Source organism: Perna viridis, chromosome 5 (genome assembly GCF_037379345.1).
Source record: "Perna viridis isolate PV_CMFRI_1.1 ecotype Kerala chromosome 5, ASM3737934v1, whole genome shotgun sequence".
In the NCBI taxonomy this organism is placed as follows: Eukaryota; Metazoa; Mollusca; class Bivalvia; order Mytilida; family Mytilidae; genus Perna; species Perna viridis.
Window position 1 is genome coordinate 6,260,000 of NC_142449.1, and position 12,199 is coordinate 6,272,198.

Below are 12,199 nucleotides of genomic sequence, written 5' to 3' on the forward strand. Positions count from 1 at the left end.
GTGGTTAGTCAAAATAGACCTTTTTGTTTAAGTTGGTGAGCATGCTCAATATACACTTCCGCGAGGTAGGGCTTGGGTAGAACAAAAGAATTTTCCTGGCGGAAGTGTATACTGAGCTTGCTCATCGTTTACCCCAACGTCAGCACAAAAGGGTCTATAGAAACATTAATTACTCAAACTGAACCCGAAAAAAATATTAAACATAATTAAATAAAAATAATCAAAACAATGATAAAAATTTATTTCCCTGTTGTAAACATTGCACCACACGTCCTTACACCTGAAATGTAGTCATAAAGCACAATAAAAAGCGGTTAAAAATCAACTCATGGGCTATTGAAATTACCAGTAAAAATGGAAAGTTTCAAACATCTGTCTAATCCGTGAGACATCTATTCAAATTACACCATCAAGTGAACACAAAGAAATTCAAATCAAAATTTAAAATCTATTCAAAGTGCCCATTCAATTTGACATTATTACATAAAGACAATGAAATCATAAACAAATAATTTACAAAAAATAATTAAAAAACAATTAACGTAAATGAAAATGTAGAAATAAAAAAAATATAAACAAAGACAGGTAACTCTGGTCATAATACCCCCTTTTGTATACTTACCTGTTAATAGTACACTATATAATGACACTAATAAAGACACTTCATGAGGATACCTATGGAGGTCGTTTCCTCCCTCCTAACCTGTAAGCCCCCCCCCCCTAGATCAAAATGTCCTCCCTGTTCCCTTTATTGGTCCCTCACGTAAGTCCACTTCCGGTCATACCAAAGGTCCACTTCAAGGTCCACTTCTGGTCAATTCAAGATCGACTTCCGGTCCGTGACCACCGGGTGTGACGTCATGCGCATGCGCATCGGGGCGCTCTCCTGAAAAATACTTCTTAAACTCATACTATACTACTTATACCTGCAGTTGTTTACAATGCACGAAAATGTTGGATAATAACCCTAATAGGACGAGTCGCACATAGGGTCAAACATGCGGTAATTTTCAGTACAATATGAACGATAAATATTTTCCATGCAGTATAATTAAGTTAGCCTGACTATTTGGACTTTAACCCAAAATATTTACTTCCTGTTTTTTTAAGCGGAAGATATATATTATACAATAATAGTTGACAATGATATTTGCAATTTCTTCTTGAAGAGATTGTTAACACACACATCAGTGTAGAGAACTGGTAAGTAATAAATTACGACCTGTATTTATAAGATTTTAAAAGATTGTTTTCGAATTATCCCAAATAGCAATTTTTAATTATATCCGCTATCAATACTTTTCAATGTATTTACACACTTCAATTGCAAGAAATGAAATAGAAAACTGTACATATTGTTTAATTATACTATCGAAAGCTCTGACCATTTAATTTCCCGGAGCGGAGGTGTCAGCATCAGGAGAAAATGAATATTGTGGCCCATATTTTCACCATGGGTAAAATTCATCTTCCTATAAAATTTCTTCTATTGAATTGTAATGGAACAAATAACTGCAAACAGTAATAAGAACGGCCCTGAAATTCAAACAAACGGTCGTGCTTATTGCTATTTATAACAGTTTTGTGTATTAAGTTGTGCTATAACCTTGGTTCCCTTGATTATTCTTTCACATATTTAGTCTCATGACACAGACAACTATATATGTGATTTTTACTATAATTTTTCAGACTGATTTAAATGAAATCTGAAATCGGAAAAGTAAGAAAATGCACGCGAAAACTTATTTGGCGATTTCCGTCATAGTGTACATGACATTTCCTATTGAAATTGACGCTAGAGGAAAAAAGTGGCGATGTCCGCCGAATACACAAGTTTGCGAGTGCGTGAAATCACATGGTAAACCTTTCACAGCGAATTGTACCAACCGGAACCTCACAAAAGTTCCTAAGTTCGTTCAAAATTATAGACGTCTGAAATTTTCTGGGAATTATCTTCCTCGACTAAACAAAAGTATATTCGAGAGTGTGCAAAATCGAAGTTTATCTGAATTGTACCTAAATGTATGCAGAATTGTGGCAGTTGAAGAAAATACTTTTGAAGGAATGTCTCTAGATTTTGTTGATTTTGGTGATAATAAAGATATTAACCAGACACAACTTGCCAGGTGTTTCAGAGCCAATCATCTGAAAGGTATCACCATGTCTGGAATTCCACTCGGGGACTATGCAATGGAGTTTTTTAACACCAAAGTGTCCGAAAAATTAGAATTTGTTCGCATTGCAAATTGTAATTTAACGGTACTAGATAGTGGTTTTTTTGAGAAAATGCCTAATTTGATTGAACTTGACGTCAGTCGAAACTTTATCAATCATCTAGATTTGAACTTATTTTCACGTCTGGAGATTCTAACGGCAAGAAGTATTTCATTGTCAGATTTTCCCGACTTCAATTCTTCGGTAAACCTTGTCCATATTGACATAAGTTTGAATAACATTTCTAATCTTAGTAGACTATATAGCCAAGGAGAAAGTCTTGAGAACCTCAACAATCTCTTTCTGGATGGGAACCCAATTACCGTGATCGAAAACAATACATTTTCTCGTTTAAGATCTTTAGAATCGCTGAGCCTGTGTAATATGACATCATTACAAAGATTTGAAGGATTAGAAAGTGCAAGTTTAAAATACTTCAACATGAGTTATGGCAGCATAACCCCAATAATGAATTATTTCAAACCTTTTTTTCAGAAAACTACCAAATTAGAATACCTCAACATGCACTCGACTAGTTTAAAAGATTTGTCGGACAATCAATTATATGAACTGCTTCATCCACTTTGTTCAAATCTTAAAAATCTTCGATTGGCAGAAACCGGTTTGTTCGAAATTCCATCAAAAACACTTAGTTGTTTTCGCAAACTAGAATCCGTTGATATGTCCTCTAATGGAATATCCACTTGGAAGACAGATGCATTTATAAATGTGACTATCAAGAAACGAATATTGTTTAGAAATAACAGGATTCGACTGATCAATGAATCGAATTTTCGAGGCCAAATTTTCCATGGATATCCTGAACCCTTTTTAGACTTTTCACGAAATCCGTTTGAATGCTCATGCAGAGCTCATTGGTTTAGAGACTGGTTGAAAGGAAAATATTACAAATTAAGGTCTAGTCTCGGAAAAAATTTAATTTGTCATTATCCCAAACACATGCAGGGACAAAAATTTGTTGACTTCGACCCAGAATACGAAATGTGCTTTGGGGTGTATCCGGCTGTTGTTGTTGGACTATGTGTCTGTGGTTGTTGCTTAATTTTGTTGCCTGTGTTGATTTATCTGAATTGGACATGTTCAAGGAAAAAGACGGGAAAAATGTTTTAATATAGTTGAAGCCGAAGCCCAAAGGTAACTGCTATGATATTGGCAAATTACTATATGATATGGTGACGCAAATCGAGAAAAAAAAATAAAATTACAGTATATTTGATAAAACAAATAATTCTAAAGTTAGTATGTATAAAATATGTTTTAATATTATTTACAATACAGTATAGCCACGTGTAAAATTGTTAATGGAAACGCGTAGATATGCACGACGTACGATATTTTTGTTACATGTATTTGATTCTTGGATAGATTTGCATTAAAGAGATATGACTGATAGGATATTACAGTTTTACTAATTCATATTTCTGTGTTACAATGGTTACAAAGTCTATCTGTTTTATACCTACTTACTTGGATTTCTAGAGAATTTTTTTTCGATGCCATGCAGGTGGCACTGTACTAATAGTTACTATAACGAATATAAAATGGTCGATGAATGACCAGCAAATTATTGCGATGGCCCCGTAAGAGTTTGATTTTTTTTCAGCTATAGGTAATTTAAGGTGATTTGAAAAATTTGTTTTCTATGCAAGTAAATCTTAATTTTGCTCTGTATTAATCCATGATACCTACAACTTCTTTGCTATGAATTTTTTGAAAGGAAAAATATCTGAATTTTATAATATCTTTTGAATACCTCGGATCAATTTATCTGAGCCGTCATGAAACTAGTAATAATGAAAATAATTGTTAACAAGTTCACGGCGGTAGCAGATACAGATCATATGCCATTAATATGTTTTATTACTTATAATATTATAAACTACCATGGTGTATTTACCGTGTTACAGTATTTGTACAGAGTAACCCCATAACTTTTGTTAACTTGGTATACCATATAGTCTATTGAGAAACGTAAGACTAACATAAGGTTCGTTTAATAGGATAATACGGGTTGCATCGGGTGTGCCATTCGTGCACATTTCTAAATATAGTAGTAGTTATAAATAAGTTGAAATGGAAACCCCCTCTATGAGGGAAGACGTTTTTCACAATAATTTTCTCACAATACAGTTAAAATCATAAGAAAGAAAATGTGATAACCTAACATTCCTTAGTGATTTAAATTTCGACAGTTTTTATAAGGAAAAGAATTGATTTTTTTCGATGTTTTTGGTAACAAAAAATATGGTTAATTAACCTACATGTTTTCCAAAAGGATGTGAACCTAGTCTTCCTGATGTTAGTTTGGCAAAAAACAAATTTATGTGGAGATTTATGTAACTTTAATAGTGGTTTCAGTAATACACACATTTTTATCTGTATAACTGGAAGCTGAATTACCATCTAGACATACTCAAATGATGACATATATAAGTGCTACAAACATTACGACCATCAGATTTTATATTCACTGACCTAGAGTCTAGTGGCATTGATGTGATGCCAGTCAAGATATTAACAAGTGTTATGAATATTTCAATAGTAATTTTATGAATGTATATGATAAACATGTACCTTTTAAGAGTATTACTTTGAAAAAGGCTGTTTATGAAACTGCATATCACATTCAGGTAATGTATTCTTGGTGTTTTACGTTTTACATCCAGTAGATGTCTCAACTGCTTTAAGTCTTGATAGGATGATCATATACTTTTATTTTCAATACTGAAAATACAACAACCGTGTAATAATAATAATAATTAAAAAAATACACGATGCACTCGTAGACAATTAGCGTCTTTTATACTACAATAATAGCTCAGTGAAGTTACCATATTTACCTCATCTATTATATTATTATGACAATATCCGTAAGATTGACCATGGTAGCATGGTTTGGGACAACATTGTGCACTAATGTATCATGAGTATGTCGTCTACTTAAACTAGTCATCATAGCATATGAATGATGTAAACAAATAAGTGACATCGACGTTTGAATACTGTAGACCCGTATGAAATGTCCTCATTTATTTGTTTCTTTATCTTTTCCTTAAAAACTTTACCTTTGAATTCTTTGAAACATTATAATCAAACAAATACAATGTTTTTGATATTGACCAAAAATACCAGATATTCTTATACATGTAGATCAAATCTTAACATTTCAGCAGGAGTTCAAAAGGGACTTAAGTGACAGTGTAGTCTGATACTTTTGGCACATTTCTTGTTTTCTAGAATGCCGAAATCTGTCGAAAAATCAATTAGTATGTCAGGATGGTATTGCACTTAATTTCAACAATACAATACGGATTAGGGAAGTTTCATCAAAACTTTATATAAAAAATACTGAGAAAATATTTTGAAATTAGTTCGCGATCATATTCATGTAGTTTGCTTTTAGAAATCGTTTCTTTTCTGTCATTTTGGTTTTGGTCTCCTACTTCTGACAATTGCTTGAATAGGAATCAGGGAAAAAATGGATAATTATATCTTATACTGAGTAATTGCGGAAAACATTTCAAGTCAATTCATGTAATCTTCGATGCCGAGAGAAGTCAATGTAAGCCCTGTATCTAGACCTTTTAAAGCCGATATAACATAACAATATTACTCACGCCATTTTTGCGCCTGGCCAAAGAATTTCTGACCTCTGTATATAATGTTTCGTTTTCACTTTCAATTTACTTTTGTATAGCTGTGTATAATGTTGTTTTGGGATCAGCTGTAGCCTGTCCTGTGGTGTGAGGATTACCTCTTCGTTCATTGAAGACCCAAGGGTGGCCTTGAGCTGTCATTTTTCCCACATTTTTTAATTCTGTCACAAGTCAGGAATTTCCGGCCTCAGTACGTCTTGTTTCGTTTTCACTTTCAGTTCAGTTTTATGTTGCTGGAAGAGTAATCAATGGGACCAAGGTTCTAGCGGAAATCAAAAGAAAGTAATCTAGGGACAAAGACCAAACATGGAAAGCAGGCATACACAACAAAGTAACTAAAATAATACATACAAAGTAACAAAAGCAAATGAGCAACTCAGACTCCACTAAAAACTGTGAGCACGGACTAGGTGCACCGGTAGGGTAAGCGTCCTTTGCTTTTCTAGAAACACCCGCGCCGAGTTGCTCATAAAAAGTCAAGTTCGGGGTAGACGAAAAGGAAAGGAAAACTTTGACGCGATGAACAAATCAGTTTTCATGGTGCAGATGGATACACCAAAACGATCCACGAGTTCATGATGGCGACCATAAAATTTCTGCAGTGATGACTTAAATCTTGTAGCAACATAACCCTGTTCCGGAAGCCTAACTGTAAAAGTCCTAGCGCGATACAAAAAATCTGCATAGTTACGGCAAGCTCTGGCATAACATGTGAGTTGTGATATGAAAACTCCATACGCAGGTGCTGAAGGGATGTTGCCACAGATGAAAGGAAAGTTGACAATTCTGAATGAAAAGTCATCACGTTTGTCGGAAAGTTTGGTCAATAGTTTTCCTTTACCATCGATCTCTAAGTGTAGGTCAAGATATGAGGCTGACTTCACAGTGTCTGTAGTATTCTTTATCTCAAATTCTTTGGGGTGTATCAAGTCCTCAAAACTAGGATTGTTTAACGATAGTACGTCATCTACATAGCGGAAGCTGATATTAAAGGATATAGACAAACGATGTTCTTTCTTTCGGATCAGATCAGCTATGAAGTCAGTCTCATAGTAAGACTGTAGGAATAGGTCAGCAAGTAGAGGAGCACAATTTTTTTCCCATTGGAATACCAACCGTTTGTTGAAAAACGCGTCCACCACACTGAACAAATATATTGTCAATAAAAAATTAAAGCATTTTGAAAACATCTTCTGTACATTTGGAATTATTTTTTTTACAAAGTATCAGGAATCTCTAACAAGAACTATATAATTATATCTAAGTGTACCATCTTTTTTGGAGAAACAATGATGTATTATGTTTTTGAGTCGGGATTTTAACTGAGTATGAGGAATAGAAGTATACAGTGTTGAAAAATCATCGGTTTTAATGCTATTATATTCTGATAATAATGATCTTGAATTGAGGGTCTCCAAGAGATCTTTCGAATTTTTCAGGATCCATATTGATTTATACCACTACGGTAGTGACAAGTGCTGGGGTAAGACTGGAGACCCTCTTTGACAGCTGTGAGTATAGAAGTTAAAGTTTTGAAAATGATTTGGTGATGCATTTTGCAAATGCAGATCCAGCTATGTAACTTTGTTTGTATGGATTCTTGTGGAGTTTAGGAATCCAGTACATAGACGGTAAATCACTATCATCGTCCTTGGTAGAGAGACCAGAAGAGGATAGCACAGTTTTATGGTTATCCACTTTCTCTTCTTTTGAGGGTGAAGTGGAAGTATAGATAAGGGCAACTACTTCGCTGTACCCGTATTTAATGTTGTTTTGGGATCAGCTGCAGCCTGACCTGTGGTGTGAGGATTAACTCGTCGTTCATTGAAGACTCATGGGTGGCCTTGAGCTGACATTTTCCATTTCGGTGAGGTTGTTGTCCCTTCGACATATCTCTTTATATAATGATAATACACAAGACATACATACTACAGATAGCATGGAAACACAAATTCTAAGCGTATTAACATATGACAAGGCACCAAGAAAACCAATCTAATTAATATTAAATCTTTAATTACGCTACACTCCATAAAAGATCGTGTATTTTAATCAGATTGCAAATAACGCACAACTACAAGTAGAAAATTATGCACAACTACAAGTAGACAATTCAGGCACAACTACAAGTGGACAATTATGCACAACTACAAGTAGACAATTAAGGCACAACTACAAGTAGACAATTAAGGTACAACTACATGTAAACAATTAAGGCACAAGTACAAGTAGACATATCAGGCACAACTACAAGTAGACATATCGGGCACTACTACAAGTAGACAAATAAGGCACAACTACAAGTAGACATATCAGGCACAACTACAAGTAGACAAAAAAGGCACAATTACGAGTAGCCAAATGGGTATGGAAACGCATATGGTACACCCCTTGTAAGGATACTTTGTGGCAAATAAGTCAGAATGATAAGTTATATTGTGTGTTATAAGCTGGAATCGAATCACTATGTAAAAGATAACATGTCAGAATGATGTAGAAAAAAATGAATTACAATGTCGACTTGCTAATATTAATGTAATGACATGTTAGTAAGATGTCGACATGTTGAATTCAACTTGTTTATTTATTATGTCAACTTGTATATATATGATGATAAATTGTCATGTTGAAATCAACATGTCGACATCTTGTTTTTATGTCATTGCATTTATATGAGCAAGTAGACATTGTAAATCCAATTTTTGCTTTATTATTCCGACATGTTGATTTCAATATGATGATATATCACAATATGAACAATTTGACGGTATATGTTGACATCATCAATAAACAAGTTGAATTCAACATGTCGACATCTTACTAACATGTCATTACATTATTATTAGCAGGTCGACATTGTAATTCATTTTTTTCTACATCATTCCGAGATGCTATCTTCAACATGATAACTTGATTCTAGCTTATAACGCACAACAGAACTTATCATTCTGACTTATTTGCCACAAAGTATCCTTACAAGGGGTGTACCATATGCGTTTCCATAATAAAGGAATAATATATTGTTGTTTTACCAAATTGACTAAGATGACTGCAGATTCTCTTTAACACATTTAATTGTTTCTACAAATATTGAAAATATGGCATTTAAATTCTATACAATTATGGCAGCTCAGTGAATGCAATATTATGTCTTATGGAACTCTCAAAAGAGATATGGACCTAGGCCCACGGCTTATATTAAGTGTTCCACGAAGCATGATATTGCACCAAGCTGGTATAATTGTTTCGTTACATTTCTAAATTGTAAGATTTTTCCACAGAGAGAGTTTCTCTTCATCACGATTAAAAAAATATTTTGGTATACATTTCATTTAGCTGAGTCATGTATAACCGCTTATTGTCGTGTGTATACGTTTTGGATGTCATTTTCGAAGTGGTCAAATTTACGCAAATTTTTACCTAGATATATTTAACCAATTGAAATTCACTCTGATAATTTTGCTACATAAAACACTTTTATCGTAAACATTCACTCTACACGTTGACGTACTACCAAATAGATAGAGCGGGAAATGCTCTCGGACCGATGTAGGGACTTGGAGTAGGCCAGAGCGTCAAGAGAGCAGCCCAGCCGCTAGTAGGACATACTGGGACTGAGTTCGGTCAGGTATCCCGAAGGTTGGGCTAAATAAATAAATAAGTTATATTTAGAGTCGGCATGATACATACATACATACATACATACATACATACATACATATATATATATAGAAGGGTCTGAAAAATTCCCAACGATGTTAGAACTGCCAAATTTCCGAAGCAAATTTTTGTCGGTACGAGTTCGAGTCCCGCGGAGGGAACGACAATAATTTGCTTCGCAAATTTGACAGTTCTAACATCGTTGGGAATTTTTCAGACCCTTCTATAAGTTTACGTTATCTTCCCTGTATCAATTTGATCCGATGGAGCAGTGTAGAGAATAGAGTCGTCACATTCTGAGAAAAAAGCAATACAGTCGCTGAAAAACCGTGACGATATAGTTATAAAACCAGCAGACAAAGGCAGTGCCATAGTAGTTATGGATAAAAATAAATACATCTCAGAAGCAATGCGTCACTTTCGGTTGAAAGATTTTATAAAAAGCTATCCAGCGACTCTACTAAATCTTTTAGTGAAAAAAATCACTTCAGAACTGAACAAAATGTTCAAAGACGGCAGCATTACTGAAGAACAGTTAGAATACTTAAAACCAGAGGATCCAAGACCCGTTTTTACCTTCTGCCTAAAATTTACATAAAAAAGATATCCCTGGACGGCCCATAGTTTTTGCTAATAGTCACCCAACCGAAAAAGTTTCTGAATTTGTTGATTACCATCTCCGACCCTTTGTTCAAAAGCTCCCGTCATATTTAAAAGACACCACGGACTATCTGAGGAAAATGGAATCAATGAATCCTTTACCTCCCGAAACATTTCTGGTCTCCATTGATGTCACTTCACTCTATACTAATATCCCACATGATAACCGTATAGAAGCCTGCAGAGAAGCTTGGGAATCACGAGATATTTTAGACCCCCCTACTGACTGCCTAGTAAATTTACTCACTTAAGTTTGAAGTGTAACAACTTCACTTTCAACGACTAACACTACCTCCAAATCAATGGTACAGCTATGGGAATGAAAATGGCTCCTTCGTATGCTAACATCTTCATGCGTAAATTAGAAAATCAAATAATTTCAACATCTTTATCGAAACCCCTCTCTTGGTTTCGATTCATCGATGATGTTGACATGAAATGGACTAAGACGAAACAAAATTTAGACAATTTTATCACACATGCCAACAATGTTCATCCATCAATCAAATTCACCCATGAAATTTCTGACACTAAAATCACATTTTTGGATACTACTACGTTTGTAAAAGACGGGGTAATGTCATTGGATCTTCACAGCAAACCAACTGATAGTCACCAATACTTATCTCCCAATAGTTGTCATCCAAAACATTGTACTAAAAGCATACCATACAGCCAGGCACATCGAATTCGGCGCATTTGCTCATCTGACGATACCACCAACAAACGTCTAGGCGAACTCCGTGGTCATTTGTTATCGCGTGGCTATAAATGAATAGATATAAATCGGGGATTTGAACGTGCTAACATCAGCCGTAAAGATCTCCTCGAGTACAAACCTAAGAAAAATCACAAAAGGGTTCCTTTTGTGCTTACATATCATCCAACCTTTGGGAAACTCTCGCAGCTACTGCATTCAAATTGGGAAGACATTCAACAACATCCAAGCTCTCCAAGCTCTTTCCTTGGGCCCCTGTCCTGGCATTCCGTAGACCTGGGAGCCTAAAATATGCCTTAGTAAGAGCAGAGATTTCATCTCAGCCCAAACAAAATACAACTGGCCAGTGTCGACCATGTGGAGATAAAGAAACCTGTACCCAGATACTGCACACCTAAACGTTTAAAAGCTACTGCAGTGGAAAGGAATTTGCCATTTTTTGACGTGACTTGCAAAACCGAAATTACCATATACCTTCTCCAGTGCCGGTGTGGTATGCAGTACGTTGGCGAAACAGAACAACCTTTCAACAGGCGTATGAATGGTCATCGCAGTGACTACAAATGCAAACCAGACCTCAGGTCTTGGTCTAAGGCTGGTACAGCACTACATGCTATACATCAATACGCCGTACTACTATATTTTGACTTTTTTAAATTGTTTTGCACAGTTAATTTTTATTTTTAATTTTGATACAAAAACCCCCTTTGTTATTTTCATTCAGGTATCATTTGCTTGTGTGCCTTTGATAAAGGTACAATCACCCACAGCCTACGTGATTCAGTTTCTGAATCTGTTTTGATCTTGAACTTTGTGAGTTTTATGCTCATAAAGTTTTATGAGTTTTATGCTCATATAGTTTTATTAGTTTTATGCTGAAGAAGGATATCAGTTATCCGAAATATTCAATGTAAATTTTACCATCTTCTGGTGATGTTAAACATATTTGGACGTTATATATATATATATATATATATATATATATATATATATATTGTTCACCTGAAGATTGCCACAAGGCATGAAAGTACTATTGACTAAAATATTGTGATTACAGGATCATGTTGGATTCTATTTGACATATATATATATATAAATTCCCAACGACCTATCTATACGTTTACATATCTTCCCTGTATCAATTTCTCTACTCGCTACACTGCTCCATCGGATCAAATTGATACAGGGAAGATACATAAACGTATAGAAAGGTCTGAAAAATTCCCAACGATGTTAGAACTGTCAAATTTGCAATGCAAATTTTTGGTCG

At 34.8% G+C, this 12,199-nt stretch overlaps 1 protein-coding gene across 1 annotated transcript; it reads left to right on the forward strand.

Annotated features, from left to right (window-relative positions):
• Positions 1-900: 900 nt before the first annotated feature.
• LOC148615747 (CD180 antigen-like) lies at positions 901-3,625 on the forward strand. The gene is made up of 2 exons (XM_088582289.1): positions 901-1,203; positions 1,690-3,625. Exon 2 carries the CDS (start codon positions 1,729-1,731, stop codon positions 3,343-3,345), a length of 1,617 nt encoding a protein of 538 aa, XP_088438415.1. The 5' UTR covers positions 901-1,203; positions 1,690-1,728; the 3' UTR covers positions 3,346-3,625.
• The last annotated feature ends 8,574 nt before the right edge of the window (positions 3,626-12,199 follow it).